At 44.2% G+C, this 18,735-nt stretch overlaps 1 protein-coding gene across 1 annotated transcript in view; it reads right to left on the bottom strand.

The window, feature by feature from the left end:
* Positions 1-1,618: 1,618 nt before the first annotated feature.
* The window catches only part of MTARC2 (mitochondrial amidoxime reducing component 2), a 36,671-nt gene continuing 19,554 nt past the window's right edge, over positions 1,619-18,735 (bottom strand). The window contains exons 5-8 of the mRNA XM_052653889.1: positions 9,808-9,869; positions 9,648-9,719; positions 8,411-8,549; positions 1,619-1,678 (exon numbers count right to left, since the gene is read on the bottom strand). Of these exons, the coding sequence (XP_052509849.1) occupies positions 8,423-8,549; positions 9,648-9,719; positions 9,808-9,869 (261 nt within the window). The 3' untranslated portion in view covers positions 1,619-1,678; positions 8,411-8,422. The remainder of the gene's footprint in view (positions 1,679-8,410; positions 8,550-9,647; positions 9,720-9,807; positions 9,870-18,735) is intronic.

Raw genomic sequence — 18,735 nt, 5'->3', positions numbered from 1 at the left:
AGCAGAGACTGCCCTCTATAGGACTGCACACTTGGTTGGCTCCTCCAGGCACAAAGCCTCAGAGATGCAGCTGCACTTGCCAGGAACCCCGGCTAGGACAGAGGATACCGGCACAAGGTCCCGAGGCTTCTTCAAGGCAGCAGGGGAGGTCCTCGATAATCCTTTCGAATTGTGGTGCAGAAGACTCTTGAGAGTCCCTTGGACAGCAAGAACAAACCAGTCAATCCCAAAGAAAATCAACCCTGAATATTCATTGGAAGGACTGATGCTGAAGCTGAAGTTCCAATACTTTGGCGACCTTTTACAGAAGACCTGACTCACTGGAAGAGACCCTGATGCTGGGAAAGATTTAAGGCAGGAGAAGGGGCAGCAGCGGATGAGATGGTTGGATGGCATCACTCACTCAGTGGACATGAGTTTGAGCAAACTCAGGGAGATGGTGAAGGATGGGGAAGCCTGGGGTGCTGCAGTCCATGGGGTCACAAAGAGTGGGACATGACTTAGCAACTGAACAATAACAACAAATCCTTGTAAGGCACTGACGTCAGGCTCTTGCCACAAAATCAGGCTATGTTTGAGACTTTCCTGGTGGCTCAGTGGTTGAGAATCCACCTGCTAGTGCAGGGGATATGGGTTTGATCCCTGGTATAGGGGAACTAAGATCCCACATGTAGCAGGGGCAACTAAGCCGGGGTGCTGCAGCTACAGAAAAGTCCACATTCTGGATGCTGAAACTAAGACCCAACACAGCCAAAAATAAATAAATAGATAGATAAGTATTTTTAAAAAGAAATACCAAAGAAAAAGTACAATTGAGAATCACATTTATTCAATATATTCAATGATATTCAGTTCAGTTCGGTTCAGTTCAGTCATAGGTGAGTTCATTCATTCGCATGTTACATCAGTGAGAATTCTTGTTTAGTTATACCAGAATAGTTCAAAAATTACTTGCATCTAAAAAAAAAAAAAAACAGGTTCATGATTCCTTCCTCCTGTTGTTATTCTCAAAATTCCTTTTGCTTTCAAATCCCCTTCTCTTCTTTATCATACCTGGAATTTGTACTGCTTGTCCCTGTCAGTTACAATTACTTTTACATGGCTTAACAGAGGCATAATCAAATAAAGAAACAAAGTCTGCAGAATAATTTCCATTTCAAATACAACACAATTCCATAATGGTGGGGACAAAACCACATGAGCAAAACTCAACAGGATTCAATGGCAATGTAAAACCCAATAAGATGGATTTGTGTGTTAATGTGTTAAGGCACACTGGCAACCTTTCGTTTCCCATTTTTCCTAAAATACACGACAATACACAATAAAATATAAACATTCAGAAGAAAATTGTAGCTTTTCAGTTGATTCTTTCAACTTTCTTTACTCATCAGTATTAATGTCAGAGACTGAAGAAGTGTAATAGCTACCATCACATTCCAAATAATCTTATGGACAATTGTATTTATTTTAAAAGTCTTCATTACCTAAAATCTGTATGCGTTCTTATTCCCAAATCACCTTTAATACTTTCCTTGTATAAACTCAGAACATTCGTAACTCCAAAAAGAGGTTCATTTCCAGGATGAAATTACCGGCTGGGTAATAAGGATTTGCCCAGAGAGCGGTGCTGCTGCGGCCATAAAAGTGCTGATCAATGCCTCTCAGCTGCTGAAATCTGAATAAATTGTAAGAATCTCTGATTATTTTTTTTCTCTTACCAGTCATAAATAATTCAAACATGCACAAACCAGTCACTTATTAAGGTTAAAATGCAGGAAATATAAAGTGTGTCCTGCACCAAATGACCCTGGCAAAGGCCAGGGCCAAGGATCTTTCTCACACAGCAAGTTGGGGGTGGGTGAGAAGAATCGTTTTAAATCAGTTGGTCAAAATGCTGAAAAAATGCCTATATTCCACAAGTCAATAATTCTGCTTTAGAAATCTGACTTATAGAAACATAATCTTACAATGCTCTGCATACAACAGTGTGTATGTACGCAGTCACTCAGTCCTATCTGAGTCTTTGCTACCCCAGGGACTGTAGCCCACCAGGCTCCTCAGTCCATGGGATTCTCCAGACAAGAATATTGGAGTGGGCTGCCATTCCCTTCTCCAGGGGATCTTCCCAACCCAGGGACTGAACCCACATCTTTGTGTCTCCTGCACTGGCAGGTAGATTCTTTGCCACAACTGTGTCTACTAGACTTTTACTGGTAACAAACTTGGATTACAGCCTGAGTGTCAAATAGTATAAAGTGGTCTTTACAAAGTGTCATGTAACATTTGGAAGCCATCAAAAATGACCTTTGAACAGGCTGGAGGACTATGAAAGTGCTTATGATACATGGTTTATAATTCCTAGATACATGTTTACAAGCTCATGCTGCTGACTCTGTGCGACCCCATAGACGGCAGCCCACCAGGCTCCCCTGTCCCTGGGATTCTCCAGGCAAGAACACTGGAGTGGGTTGCCATTTCCTTCTCCAATGCATGAAAGTGAAAAGTGAAAGTGAAGTAGCTCAGTCGTGTCTGACTCTTAGCAACCCCATGGACTGCAGGCCACCAGGCTTCTCCGTCCATGGGATTTTCCAGGCAAGAGTACTGGAGTGGGTTGCCATTGCCTTCTCCTTATAAGCTCATAGTTCACAGATATACATGTATATGTGTGACATGTGGTATGTGGACAGGAAATGCTGCCTGCCCTTTCAGTAAACAAAAAATGTTGCCCACCAACCCAGTTTTACAAGAATCAAGCCATCAGTCCTTGCAGCTGCCCAAGGAAGGTGTGCCCTGAGGGCAATTCAGGATGGAGAAAAAGAGCATTCTGTGCTTTAGACACTGGCCCTAGATAGTTACGATGCATATCTAAGGAATCATTTCAATGAACTCAGATTCCTGAATCTTCTCAAACATAGAAAAGTACTAAAATCATTAACTTGAGATTTCTATTCTTTGTGATTAGCAGTAACCCTTGGATTACTGACTCCTCCGCGTGTCCGACTCCTCCCTTACCTCTTTGGAGCAGTTCCTCAGAGCTATCTGAGAGGCTGTCTCCCAGGTTATAGCCCTCAGTAAGATCCTCCAATAAGGCTTCACTCACAACTTTTAGGCTGTGCATTTTTCTTTAGTCAACAGATACACATTTGTATATATAAATTATATACAATAAATACTTGCATTATATATGATATATATGATTCTATCATACAGATCATGATATATCATATAGATCATGGCTACCTTAAACAAACGACAAAAAAAAATAAAATAAAATTTACAAACAGTAACAATGGGCGATTCTTTCTTCTACATTTCTGATGTCTTCAACATTTGCTGTGATGATCATGAATTGCATTTATAATGGAACAGACAAACTTCTGTATAACTGCATTTTAAAAGGACCAAAAAAACCAACTCAAGTAACCCTTGTGCAAGTAGTAACAGCTATTTTTTTAACGGCTTTAATCAACCTGTTGGAAAAAGAAGACCCTCCAGAATCAGAAACCATAGTAGGCTCACCATCAAAGTAAAGGGGCAAGGTTATTGTTTTTAAAGCCCAACAGAAATGCCCACCAGAGAGGAAGCCCTTGGTGCCATTGAGGGGTAGGCAGTAGGGATGACTAGATACCATGTTCCCCAGGTGGGACTCAGGGGCTGACACTTAACCCTCTTGAAGTGAAAGCATGTTCAGAGCAAAGAAGCAGGAGACAGCCATCAGGAAGCACTCGGAGTTTGTGCAGGGGAGCAGTGATGAAAAAGCTAAAAGGGAACTTAGGACCAAAGGTCAAACAGCACCTGTGGCATGCTGACAACCTGGGCTCTCCACACTGCCTTCTGTACCTGTGACCTCCACCCTACTTAAGCCACATTCTGTCACACCTGCCTGACCTTTCCTCTCTTTCCCGCTTCCAGTCCGTCCCACACACAGCTCTCAGAAAGACCTTCCAGAAGCACCATTTGTTAACATATTTATTTGGCTGTCAGGCTTTAGTTGCGGCAGGCAGGATATTTCATCCGTGTAGCTCACGGATTCTGTAGTTGTGGCACGTGGGCTCAGTTCAGCTCTGCAGCTCGTGGGATCTTAGTTCCCTGACCAGGGATAGAACTCGAGTCCCCTGCATTGCACAGCAGATGTTTAACCACTGGACCACCAGGGAATTCCCTTAAAAGCCTTTAACAGGCTTCACGTGTCCTCTTAGTTGACCTGAGTCTTTGTTTATTGCCCTTTGAAATGCTGATTATCACATCTACCTTATGGAGACCCTACAAGGACTGGAAAAGGTAACATGTTATCTTAGGCTCACTAACACAAGGTCTCCTGGGAGTGGAGACAACTGGAAACAGCTGGGTGTGAGTAAAACATGGGTGTTCCTTGCTTCCAACCACTGCAACACAAAAGGATCTGATTTTGAAGGGATTTGAGCCTGAGCAATACAGTGGAGTATCCACCAGAGGGCAGATAGAATGGAAACCACAATTAGAGAAAACTAACCAAACTGACCACTTGGATCACAGGCTTGTCTAACTCAATGAAACTATGAGCCATGTCATGTAGGGCCACCCAAGCTGGACAGGTCATGGTGGAGAGTTCTGACAAAACATGGTCTACTGGAGAAGGGAATGGCAAACCACTTTAGTATTCTTGCCCCACGAACGGTATGAAAAGGCAAAAAGATACGACACAAAGATGAGCTGGCTGGGTCAGTAGGTACCTGATATGCTACTGAAGATCAGTGGAGAAATAACTTCAGAAAGAATGAAGAGATGGAGCCAAAGCAAAAACAACACCCAGCTGTGGATGTGACTGGTGATGGAAGTAAAGTCTCATGCTATAAGGAACAGTATTGCATAGGAACCTGGAATATTAGGGCCATGAATCAAGGTAAACTGGAAGTGGTCAAACAGGAGATGACAAGAGTGAACGTTGACATTTTAGGAATCAGTGACCTAAAATGGACTGGAATGGGTGAATTTAATTCAGATGACCATTATATCTACTACTGTGGGCAAGAAGAAATGGAGTAGCCCTCATAGTCAACAAGAGTCTGAAATTCAGTACTTGGGTGCAATCTCAAAAACGAAAGAATGATCTCTGTTCGTTTCCAAGCAAACCATTCAGTATTACAGCAATCCAAGTCTATACCCCACCCACTAATGCTGAAGAAACTGAAGCTGACGGTTCATTGAAGACCTTCAAGACCTTCTAGAACTAACACCAAAAAAGATGACCTTTTCATCACAGGGGACTGGAAAGGAAAAGTAGAAAGTCAAGAGATACCTGGAGTAGCAGGCAAATTTGGCCTTGGAATACAGAATGAAGCAGGGCCAAGGCTAACAGAGTTCTGCCAAGAGAACGCACTGGTCATAGCAAACACCCTCTTCCAACAACACAAGAGAAGACTCTACACATGGACATCACCAGATGGTCAACACCGAAATCAGATTGATTATATTCTTTGCAGCCAAAGATACAAAGAGACACTCTATACAGTCAGCAAAAACAAGACTGGGAGCTGACTGTGGCTCATATCATGAACTCCTTATTGCAAAACTCAGACTTGAATTGAAGAAAGTAGACCATTCAGGTATGACCTAAATCAAATCTTTTATGATTATACAGTGGCAATGACAAATAGGTTCAAGGGATTAGATCTGATAGATAGAATGTCTGAAGAACTATGGACAGAGGTTTTAACATTGTATAGGAAGCTGTGATCAAAACCATCCCCAAGAAGAAATGCAAAAAGGCAAAATGGTTGTCTGAGGAGGCCTTACAAATAGCTGAGAAAAGAAGAGAAGCGAAGCGCAAAGGAGAAAAGGAAAGATATACCATCTGAATGCAGAGTTCCAAAGAATAGCAAGGAGATATAAGAACGCCTTCCTCAGTGACCAATGCAGAGAAATAGAGGAAAACAACAGAATTGGAAAGACTCGAGATCTCTTCAAGAAAATTAGACACACCAAGGGAACATTTCATGCAAAGATGGGCACAATAAAGGAGAGAAACAGTATGGGCCTAACAGAAGCAGAAGATACTAAGAAGTGTGCTGTACGTAGTCGCTCAGTCATGTCCAAAACTCTTTGTGACCGCACGCACTGTAGCCCACAGGTTCCTCTATCCATGGGATTCTCCAGGCAAGAATACTGGAATAGGTTGCCATTTCCTCCTCCAGGGGATCTTCCCAACCCAGGGATCAAACCCAGGTCTTCCACATTGCAGGTGGCCTCTTTACCATCTGAGCCACTAGGGAAGTCAAATATTAAGAAGAGGTGGCAAGAATACAGAGAAGAACTATACAAAAAAGATCTTCATGACCCAGATAATCACGATGGTGTGATCACTCACCTAGAGCCAGACATCCTGCAGTGTGAAGTCAACTGGGCCTTACCATCACTAAAAACAAAGCTAGTGGAGGTGATGGAATTCTAGCTGAGCTATTACAAATCCTAAAAGATGATACTGCCAAAGTGCTGCACTCAATATGCCAGCAAATTTGGAAAACTCAGCAGTGGCCACAGGACTGGAAAAGGTCAGTTTTCATTTCAATCCCAAAGAAAGGCAATGCCAAAGAATGCTCAAACTGCCGCTCAGTTGCACTCATCTCACACGCTAGCAAAGTAATGCTCAAAATTCTCCGAGCCAGGCTTCAACAGTACATGAACCGTGAACTTCCACATGTTCAAGCTGGATTTAGAAAAGGTAGAGGAATCAGAGATCAAATTGCTAACATCCACTGTATCATAGAACAAGCAAGAGAATTACAGAAATACATCTACTTCTGCTTTATTGACTATGCCAAAGCCTTTGACTGTGGGGATCACAACAAATTGTGGAAAGTTCTTCAAGAGATGGGAATACCAGGCCATCTTACTTGCCTCCTGAGAAATCTGTATGCAGGTCAAGAAGCAACAGTTAGAACCTGACATGGAACAGTAGACTGGTTTCAAACTGGGAAAGAAGTACATCAGGCTGTGTATTTTCACCTTGCTTATTTAACTTATATGCAGAGTACATCATGCAAAATGTTAGACTGGATGAAGCCCAAGCTGGAATCAAGATTGCCAGGAGAAATATCAATAACCTCAGATATGCAGATGACACCACCCTTAGGACAGAAAGCGAACAGAAACTAAAGGTCCTCTTGATGAAAGTGAAAGAGGAGAGTAAAAAACGCTGGCTTAAAACTCAACATTCAAAAAACTAAGATCATGGCATCTGGTCCCATCACTTCTTGGCAAATAGGTAAACAATGAAAACAGTGACAGACTTTATTTTGGGGGGGCTCCAAAATCACTGCAGACGGTGACTGCAGCCATGAAATTAAATGATGCTTGATCCTTGGAAGAAAAGCTATGACAAACCTAGACAGCATATTAAAAAGCAGAGATACTCCTTTGCCAACAAGGTCCGTCTAGTCAAAGCTATGGTTTTTCCAGTAGTCATGTATGGATGTGAAAGTTGGACCATAAAGAAAGCTGAGTGCCGAAGATTTTATTCTTTTGAACTCTGGTGTTGGAGAAGGCTTTTGAGAGTCCCTTGGACTGCAAGGAGATCCAACCAGTCCATCTTAAAGGAAATCAGTCCTGAATATTCATTGGAAGGACTGATGCTGAAGCTGAAACTCCAATACTTTGGCCACCTGATGCAAAGAACTGACTCATTTGAAAAGACCCTGATGCTGGGAAAGACTGAAGGCAGGCGGAAGAAGGGGACAACAGAGGATGAGATGGTTGGATGGCATCACTGACTCAATGGACATGAGTTTGAGCCAAGTCCAGGTGTTTGTGATGGACAGGAAAGCCTGGCGTGCTGCAGTCCATGGGGTTGCAAAGAGTTGGACACGACTGAGTGACTGAACTGAACTGAATACAGTGGACCCCTGTTTGCTAAGGTACCTCTGAGACCATTGGTTTCGTCAAATGCAGACAACATGTGAACGATGTTGGCTCAGACATCAATCCGGGTCCAGTCAATGGTGGCCTGACCAGCAGGGACACAGAATCAGGTCAAGTTAGATAACTCAGGCTTGAGTCCACTTTCCCCAGATGCCTTTAGAAATGGTAAGAACTTGGGAATTTCACAAGCTCTTCTGTAGTATTTACTATACTTGATCAAATCCAAGATACGTCAATCCCTGGTCAGGGAACTAATTCCCACATGCCACAACTAAAGATCCTGCATGCTGCAACTAAGATCTGGTACAGCCAAATAAATAAATAAATATTTTTAAAAAGAACATTTGTTCAAAACAAATAAATAAAGGGCATTTTCCAGCTCCAAAGATAAGAACAGAAACTGCTCATTCTCCCAGGAGTTATAGCAGTAGAACAGAAAAACATCTCCATACAAGAAAATGTGGCCCTTGCTCCAAGGCACTGCACTCCAGAAGCAAAGACTGCCCTTTACCTGGTGGTTCTGTCACGGCACCATCTGGTACACGGGGTCACCAACTTTCAGGCTTCCAATTTTTTCCACCAAATAATAGATTCCAAACAGTGGGGACGACTTGTAAATTGACTTCTCAGAAGGATCACACAGGCGGTAACTGAAAGAAGCAAAAATTCACCCTCAGGCACAAGAAGGGAATAATCTAGGTGCTCTCAATGGAATTCAGCTTTCATGCTCAGCTTCTCTATAAATAACTAGCAAACCTTTTCTAAAATGTGGACAGAGAAGTCTGGGTAAGTCAAACTTCAAATATACCTGGTTTTTCTAGAATATCCTGAGAGTCTAAACAATTTTTCTATGGCTTTGGTTTGAAGTCCCAATGAAAAACTTGTACGTGTCACTTAAAATACTTTGTTTGCATGTGAACAAATATAAGAAATCAGTGTTCATGCAGTCTCACAGTGGACCTGCCCTGAACTCCAGGCTTTCTGCCCCTCCACGGTTATAAGTCCAAACCTGGGATCTTTGATAAAACTGAAGACAGAGGTGCTGTTGGCAGGTGGGCTGGGCTGTTACTGAGGTTAATTTTTTTTAAGGCTTGTCTAAAGATAAAATAATCATTTCACTGGGTCTTAAAAAATAAAAAAACAAAATAGAATTCCCAATCTGAAGGCTTTAAGAAGTAATCTCCTCTGGAACTTAAATCCATTAGAAACACACAAAAAAAAAACAGAGGAAAGGGAAACAGAACAGAATACAACTTCCAGAAAAAATTAATTTAAGTTTAAAAACACATTCTATATTGAGAACGAAAGTCGGCCAAAATTCTATAAGTAACAAAACACCCTAACTCAAAAGAAGCTCTTGAATAAACAAACTCAGACAACTCATTTCATTCCCCTTTTCAACTATTTCATTATACAACTCAATTATTCTCATCCTCCTGCCACTGATTCTAAGAAATAAATGAGAGTTGCAAACAAGGTCTTAATTTGGAAATAGATGTATAAAGCTTATTAAAAACTGAAGTCAGAGAGATGAAAATTTCAAAGTGTGGAATCATACAATTGAACATTTATCCAAAACTCTACAAGAGTCATCCAGGAAAAACAAAGGAAGCAACAAATACTCACTGACATTAATAACAGACACAAAGAACCAGAAGGCACAAAGGTGCCCGGACAGGGCACCTGTAGCCACAAGTAGTTCGAGGCTGGGGATAATATGAAATACCCCAGACACATTGATGTTCTACCTCTTCAGGGTTTCGAGTGGCTCCTTCCTGTCAATCACTCCAGTATCTGGGTCCACCGTGGTCATAATGCACCTGTCACACAATAACGAAGGGTCAGAGGACAGTTAAGAACCGGTGACCCTGCCACACCCCAGAGGTCCAGTCTCACAAGACTCCTTACCTGGGGCAAGCCAAAATCTTTTTCATTTCTACATTGCCAATGAGAAGTTCATCCCAAGTGTCCTAGGAGAAAAGGAGACAGTATCTTTTAAATTAAGGCTCCATCCAGCCTTATTCCAGCCTTATTCGGCTGGTCCTATGAAGCTAGCAGAAGAACAGAGTACACGAGGATGCTACAAAGTACCCCAGAAAGGACGCAAAGGAAGGAGGGTGTGGGATGCAGAGGTTTTTTTTTTGGCTGCATCACACAGCACAGAAAATCTTAGTTCCCCAACCAGGGATCAAGCCCTCACCCCCTGCACTGGAAGCATGGGGTGTTAACCACTGGACGGACAAGGAAGTTCCAGGACACAGTTCTTGGCTGGGCCTCAGAAGCCTGCCTCTGTCAGCACAACAAAATGCATCTTCTCCAGGGGCCAGGTTGCCATGAGAACCATCAAGCAACTCCAGGTCAAGTTAATGATGTATAATGAGAAGAGGAAAGCTTGCATGACTGCCCACTCTTTCCTTTTGCTAAGCTGCAATGGAAGCCAAGTTACAATCTGAGGGTTCTTTGATGAGTGGGACATGGCCCAAGAGAAGTCGGTTCTAAGATGCACCCATTCAGCACTACCGCTGGTCCTGACCAGCCTCAGCCAATTGCCACGCCTGTTTTACCGATCTTAAACCATGTGGTAGGTCTAGCCAATGTCTGCCTTGGGATTTCCTTCAAATCTCATGACTGGGGGAGGAATTAATATGGTCCCATTTTTACACAAAGCTACAGAGGCAGAGAAAGTTTACAAAATATTTTCAGGGTCACAGTGGCTAGGTTTGAAAACTTTTCTTATTCTGAAGCAGGGCTTTTAACCACCCAGATTTTAACTAACCCCATGTCTATACCACTTGGTATAGGTCTGTCTAGTCAAAGCTATGGTTTTTCTAGTAGTCGTGTATGGATGTGAGAGTTGGACTATAAAGAAAGATGAGCACCAAAGAATCGATGCTTTTGAACTGTGGTGTTGGAGAAGAGTCTTGAGAGTCCCTCGGACAGCAAGGAGATCCAACCAGTCCATCCTAAAGGAGATCAGTCCTGAATATTCATTGGAAGGACTGATGCTGAAGCTGAAACTCGAATACTTTGGTCACCCAATGCAAAGAACAGACTCACTGGAAAAGACCCTGATGCTGGCAAAGATTGAAGGCCAGAGGAGAAGGGGACGACAGAGGATGAGATGGTTGGATGGCATCACTGACTCAACGGACATGAGTCTGAGTAAACTCTGGGAGTTGGTGATGGACAGGGAAGCCTGGGGTGTTGCAGTCCATGGGGTCGCCAAGTTTAACACAACTGAGCGACTGAACTGAACTGAAGATTCAAACTGAGTGGAATGATTATGACAGGAGTCAGCTTGTGTTTCTTTTTTCTTTTGCATGTATCATTTTTTTGGCCATTCATATTTGGGAGTTGGTGATGGACAGGGAGGCCTGACATGCTGCAGTCCACGGGGTCGCAAAGAGTTGGACACAACTGACCGACTGAACTGAACTGAACTGATACCACCTGGAGTAGAAAATGGTTAGCTACTCCAGTATTCCTGCATGGAGAATTTTCCATGGACAGAGGAGCCTGGCGGACTACAGATCACAGGACTGCAGAATCAGACACGACTGGGCACGCACATACATCTATATACCTATCTATCTGTACACACGTACACAATATACATACATACATATAAACACATAAATATGGAGGTTGTATTAATTACAGTATATATACATATATGAAAGTGAAAGTCGCTCAGTCGTGTCTGACTCTTTGCAAGCCCATGGACTATACACAGTCCTTGGAATTCTCCAGGCCAGAATACTGGAGTGGGTAGTCTTTCCTTTCTCCAGGGGATCTTCCCAACCCAGGGATCGAACCCAGGTTTCCCAAATTGCAGGCGGATTCTTTACCAGCTGAGCCACAAGGTAAGCCCATAAACAAATACATATACACACATACATACACGCATTCACATACACACACACACACACACACACACACACACACACACATATATGAGGAGGATATGTTACAGGCCTCTCTTGCTAACAGGAAAGCCATCTGTAAAGCCTGAATTTCACAAGCCAACCCTTTGTCCAGGCCCCAAGGGAGGCAAGGGAGGCATCAGGGGATAGGGCCTCACTCTAGGCTCCATACACCAATAGTGTCTATAACTAGATGTGTTAGGGGTAGCACACTGGCTGAAATCGCCCACCCTGGCCAGGCACCATAGTAACCATTTGCATGAGTTGTTTTACGACAGGAGGTCCTGGTAAGGATCACGAAACTAAGAAGCCACCACCAACAGGAAGAGTTCAGGAAAGGTCAAAAGGAGACACCACATGTCCAACCACCTCCCAGAATCCTTCTCTCTGCATCCATCTTGGCTGAACAAGGCGTGCACCACCAGGAAGGACTCTGAGTCAGAATGACTGGCTAAAGACAACCCGGAAACTAATTCCATCACCATAAAACTGTGAGCCCTGTGCAACGTGCCTTGAAAATTTGGTTCCTGATCTCAACCCCAGTGAGCTTTTGGAGATCATGGGTCTGAGGATTTGGTGAGAAATCCAGCCTCCAAGTGAGGCGGTGGGGCATCCAGTCCTCTCAGCTGGTGGCTCACTGCCCCGGAGACAGGAGAGGAGACTAGTCCTTCCCTGCAGGAGGCAGGGCAGAGAGGCGAATGGGGCCTCGCAGCTAATGTCCCCCCTTCCCTGCTGATGACCAGGCTGTGATCATGCTAGGGACCTCTTTCAGGGAACACTAGACCACCCCTTCCCCACCCCGGGCCTATTGGGGAGACTTAGCAAATGCGCTGGCAACCCACTCCAGCGTTCTTGCCTGGAGAATCCCAGGGACAGGGGAGCCTGGTGGGCTGCCATCTGTGGGGTCACACAGAGTCAGACACGACTGAAGCGACTTAGCAGCAGCAGCAGCAGCAGCAGCAAATGCACAAAAGGAAGTCCAGTGCCTACTGGGTCTTCCCAGCTGGGAAATCTCTGCGGGATATGACTGACTAAGGGGGTTTCTGTGGATGCCTTGGGTTCCCAACTGCCATTTATGGAACTCTATGATGTAAGAAATGAAGTGTTTCCTGCCATATCAACGAACAAGGATGTCATAGCCATCAGCCCTCCAAATGTGAATTCCTGAGCCCAGAGGGCGCCCAGGAGAAACAATACCTGCTATCAGGCAGCCATCAGCCACTCCCCATGGTCAGCATTAAGGAGCTGAGAAGAGTGAGGGGGTGCGGAAAGGGGGAGGGGGTTAGGATGGGAGACTGGGAGGAGAGAAACGCAGGATACTGGCCCCGGAGAGCTGAGATGCATTTGAAAGGAATGATGTCAGTGAGCCCAGAGTCTTGTAATTTCCCATATGCAGAAAAAGGGCTAAATTCCTTAACTTGAGATATCTCTGTGTGTGTGTGTGCGCGCATGTATGTGTTAGTCGCTCAGTCAAGTCCGACTCTTTGCAACCCCATGGACTGTAGCCCACCAAGCTTCTCTGTCCATGGGATTCTCCAGGCAAGGATACTGGAGTGGGTTGCCATTTCCTCCTGCAGGGAATCTTCCCAACCCAGGGATCGAACCCACGTCACTTATGTCCCCTGCACTGGCAGGTGGGTTCTTTACTGCTAGGGCCACCTGAGATACCCGGTCTCCCTTAATTAACAATAATTTTTCAATGTTCAGACCACCTGACATTTATCGAAAACTTCTATACAACCTGAACACACACCTCCCCCGACCCCCACCCCTGTCTCCTAGGAGCAGTTCCCTCAGGGTCACTTGAGATGCTGTCTCTGGGGTCTGAAGTCCTAAAAATTCCCACCGAATAAAACATAATTCTCTGCCTCTAGGTTGTGACTGTTTTTTAAGGCAACAGTGGAAATAAGCTCTGAGTTTCAAACAACTCATTGAGGAGTGAACTATGTAATAACTCTTGTAAAAGGCAAGGCCACATCATATAAAATCCTTTGTTCCTGTTCAGTCGCTAAGTCAAGTCACGTAAAATGGAACCTCTAGAGTCTAGCCGCGACTTTTGATGAGCAATGTTCAAATGCAACACTGCAAGACGGTCATAGCGCCTGGCTCGCCTCCTGAAGAACCGTGACCTCCCAGTGGGTGTGACCAATAATACAGCTCCTGTATCTGGAAGTGACCGGTCTCTGGCGCCCGGGCCTGGAAGGAGCTAACAAGACTAGACGCACTTCGCCACACGAGGGCGCTGCGGGCACAGGCATGCAAGCCCATCGGGCAGCCAGTGCAGAACCCTGCCAGCTTCCCCAGTACCTCTCCGTTCCATTTCTTTTTACAAGTGCTGATGAATTTCATATATCAAAGCCACATAGCTGTGTAAAGCCGACCTCGTGATTATCATAGAAAGCGAGAAGCCTGGAAAGTTCAGTTAGATTTCCTAGTTTACAAGACATTTAATCTGCTCTTAACGCGCTTCCCAGGTGACTCAGTGGTAAAGAGACACAGGTTCAGTCCCTGGATGCGGAAGATCCCCTGGAAAAAGAAATGGCAGCCCACTCCAGTATTCTTGCCTGGGGAAATCCCATGGACAGAGGAGCCCAGCGGGCTACAGTCCATGGAGTCGCAAAGAATTGGACACGACTGAGTGACTACAACGGAAAAGGCAATGGCAACCCACTCCAGTGCTCTTGCCTGGAAAATCCCATGGATGGAGGAGCCTGGTAGGCTGCAGTCCATAGGGTTGCGAAGTCGGACACGACTGAGCGACTTCACTCTCACTTTTCACTTTCATGCATTGGAGAAGGAAATGGCAACCCACTCCAGTGTTCTTGCCTGGAGAATCCCAGGGACAGGGGAGCCTGGTGGGCTGCCGTCTCTCGGGTCGCACAGAGTTGGACATGACTGAACCGACTTGGCAGCAGCAGCAGCAGCAGAGTGGCTACACAGCAGCAAAAGGGGAGCTGAAGCTCTCTAGGCTCCAGCTCACATACTTCCCCTCTTTCTCAGCCCCTGAAAGTCTCTGTGGCAAATAGTTCAAGTTACTGAGATGCAATCAAAAAACAAAGGTATAGGAGCTCTCCTTAAGTAAAGGCAGTAGCCCCATCGACAGCTTCTTGAGGACCGTGAATGTCTGGCTGCTCCTCCACCCAGAACTTGGGTCTCCCTCGCGCTCATCATGTTGGCTTTTCTAAATCAAGACTAACTTCCCTGAGGTCCTTCGAGGTCCCCTCGCAAAGTGGGGGTGTCATAAAAGCTCCCTGGAGGAGAACAGAGACCCCTATTTGCAAGGCATGCCATAAAGTGATGAGGGGAGCCCCTATAGTCGACCATATGCATACAATGCCGAGAGTGAACCCTAAGGCCAGCTATGGACTTTGGGTGATTATGATGTCAGTATAGATTCATGCTGGTTAAAAAATGCCAAGTGAGTGATGCTGATACCAGGGGAGGCTACATATGGGGGGCTAGGAATAGATGGGAAATGGTCACTGAGATAAGAAGCACTGGTCAATTTTATCACTTTGTTTAAATATTTATTTGTATGTTCATTTATTTGGCTGTGCAGGGTCCCAGCTGCAGCATCAAGATCTTCTTTGTATCATGGGAGATCTTTCGTTGCGGCTCACAGACGCTCTCGTTGTGGCACGGGCTCAGTTGTTCCAGGGCATGTAAGAATCTTAGTTCCCCAACCAGGGATCCAACCCATGTCCCCTGCATTGCAAGGCGGATTCCTAACCACTGGACCACTAGGGAAGTCCCAACTCTATTATTTTTTAAACTTCATTGCTCCACATTTCCAGAATTCAAGCATACCACACCGGCCCAAAGGAAACTGCTTTAAAAATAACTGCTTAATGTTCTGAATTACATGGAAAAAGTACAAAGTGCTTTGGGTTCCAAAGAGTAAATGTTGCACAATGCATCCTCCTACCGCTCTATGATTTTGTAATAAATAATGGCCTGAATTTTTGCACTATGCTTAGGTTTGCTGTATGTTTATTATTAGTTGGTCTATGAAATATTTAGGTGCATTATAATTTTACATTAATATTTAACAAAGTCCTGCTAACTAAAAGGGTTATAGATGGTGCCAGGTAGACAGGTTACTGCATCAGGCCCTTAACTCTTGGGCTTCCTAATTTAAAGGAAAATAAATCAACTCCATTAGCATCATTTTATAGTAAAGATTTTTTAATATGCATTTCCAAAGGACTCTTCTATTCAAATAAGAATACTCTTCCTTATGTACTATTTCTGTAAGCCTATCATAAGGCAGGAAAAAAACAACAAATGGACTTGGGAGTACAAGGTCACTTAATGTTTTTTAAACTGAAAAAACAAGGCTCCACCCACTCAAATTGCCTAAGCAAATATAATTAGGCTTACATCAGCTGTCGGTTCAGTTTGACAAGTTAGAGGTGACCCAAAAAGTCTTAGTTGGCAAGTTACAGGAAAGCACAAATTCTTTAGCCAGGAATGGGAGTATCTTTTCTTCTTCCTCCTCTGGTTCAAGATCTTATACTAAAATTAATATCTTTAGTGGAGACAAATCAAGAAAAAATGTATTCCCTAGAAGAAAGTGTCTCAGCAAAGAATGGGCCAGTTTTACAGGAGTCCTGTGCAAGAATTTTTGCTTCATGGACTAATTTCTGATCAGTCTTCAGCATTATTAATACTGAGTCTCATTTCATTCTGTATTTAACAAGTATCTAATGACTCAACTTCTGCACCCTGTATTCATCAGCACAGGAAAACAGAACAGGGGAGAAATAGGCGGGTTTACTGGGAATGTCTCTGAAGAGGCTTGAGCCTCAAGCTCTGGACCCTTTTGAGACCCTGCACTTAATCTTAATTTCATTATTTTCTCCTCTTAAAGAGCCCCCTCAAATTGTATCCACTTCAGGTCACACCAAATCTGGGTTATTCCTGGGGAGAAAAACAAGTCTCTTCCATCAGGCAGCTAATGCCCAGAGAATGTCAGCACTCCTGTTTCTCCCACCCCCTAGGACACCCTTGCCCCTCACCCCTCCTAAATCAGCACTTTCCTGGGCACTGTTTGCACAAGAGTCACCTAGGATGGTGCTGCCAACACAGTCACAAGACTGATCGTAATTCTGACACAGGTTTCAGGTAAGGCGGGCTGATCTCCCTCTGGGGACGAAGCATGACACGGATGTTTCTGCCTCAGTTTCCCTAACTTTCCAAGCACTTTCTAGAGAGCTGCCAGGGTAAAATGCAGCTCGCAGTATCATGAAGTTTGGCCATATATGTTGGGTGCATGAAAACAATAATTACTTCCTCATTCAAAATCATTACCAACCCTTCCTTGTCCACAATATAACATCTAAACTCCTGGCACTTCCCTGGTAGTCTAGTGGTTAAGCGTCCACATTGTGATGCAGAGGACACGGGCTCAATCTCTGGTTCTGGGAACTAAGATCCACATGCTATGGGGTAACTAAGCCTGTGTGCTACAACTAGAGAAAGTCCTTTGCCACAGCGAAGATCTAGTGCCGCCAAAAAAAAAGATTTTTTTAATTTGTAAAAAATAAAATCCAACCTCCTCAGCATGGTGGCCTCTAGCAAGCTCCAGGTCCAGCCACCTCATGCCACTTCTCCTCTACCTGCAGCGTCCCTGTGATTCTGAAATGATCCCGGGCACCCTTGATGTAACAGCCTGTGCTGCTTTTAGGCCTTCTAACTGGTGGCCTCCTTTACCCACGGTGACCCTCACTCCCCCTCGCCAGCACACACAACATCACACTTCACAGCACAGCTCCTGGGTAGCTTGACCTGACCCCTCTCTGCTCCCACGCCTCTCTTCTCCAGGCAGGTGTAGGCACTTCTAAGCAACCTTGGCCCCTGATAAGTACGTGCATTAAAGCTTTCCTCTTGCTGGCCTGCCATTGCCTCCCAGCCATTCCTCTCCTATCAGGAAATTCTGAAGGGCAGCGTCTGTATCTTTTCATCTCTGTATCCAGGATTCTTATTAAGGGCCACAGTGCCAGTCAGTTGAAAAAAATCATTTTTAATTAAAAAATTTAATTAAAACCAATTTTAAAAAATTTTAACAAATGTAGAGAGGGATTCAAGATATTAGATAACAAACAACAGGATAATCTCACCAAGTAGACAACTTCTGTATACCCTAGTTATTGCTTTCATTATCAAATAAAATGAAGACTGTATGAGGATTTATACTAGCCTCCATGCAAAGGTTTATCCTAAAGAATAATATTTACCAGCAAATGGGGCACATTTTACTCACACAAAAAGATGCGGGGGTCAACCAAGGGAGGAAAGAATTGAGAAGGTATTTAAGATCCTCTAAAAATTAGCTTCTTGGGATCTCTCGATTGGAATGAAGATCTCCACTCCTCAGTCCTGGGTTCTAATCCAAAGCCACTACTTCCATGCCTAACAAGTTGCATAACACCTGCAAGCTTCATAAAAAGGAGAAAATAGTACAGACCTCACAGCACTGTCCTAAGGAACAAACAGAGAAATTTGCATGAAGCCACCCATTGATTCTGTGTCTGGCACCCAGTAACAATGAACGAATGGCTGCTGTAACTTCCAGTGCTTATAAAGTTAAGCTCTATAAGACAATCCCGACGTTTAATAGGATTCCTAGTACTTGTTATTACAGAGCAACATACAACTATATATATTTCACATACAGGTCGCAGCTACAAGGTACTGATGTGGTTGGTTGTCCTTTTAGGGCTAAAAGGGGCTGAGTCTTTGGAGGGTGAAAATCTCTAGTTTCAACCACATAGAAGAGCATATGAGTCCTCTGGGAGATAATTCAGGCCACAGAGTGACACGTCTCCAGGTCCAGGTTTACAAGTAATCTCCAGTATCCTCCTGGCCTCCACTTTGGGGTCTGGAGCTTTCAGAAGTCTCAAACCTTTCAGTG

Source organism: Budorcas taxicolor, chromosome 16, assembly GCF_023091745.1.
Source record: "Budorcas taxicolor isolate Tak-1 chromosome 16, Takin1.1, whole genome shotgun sequence".
NCBI lineage: Eukaryota > Metazoa > Chordata > Mammalia > Artiodactyla > Bovidae > Budorcas > Budorcas taxicolor.
The sequence above is the reverse complement of the archived record's forward strand: the minus strand, read 5'-3'. Positions and strand labels throughout refer to the sequence as shown.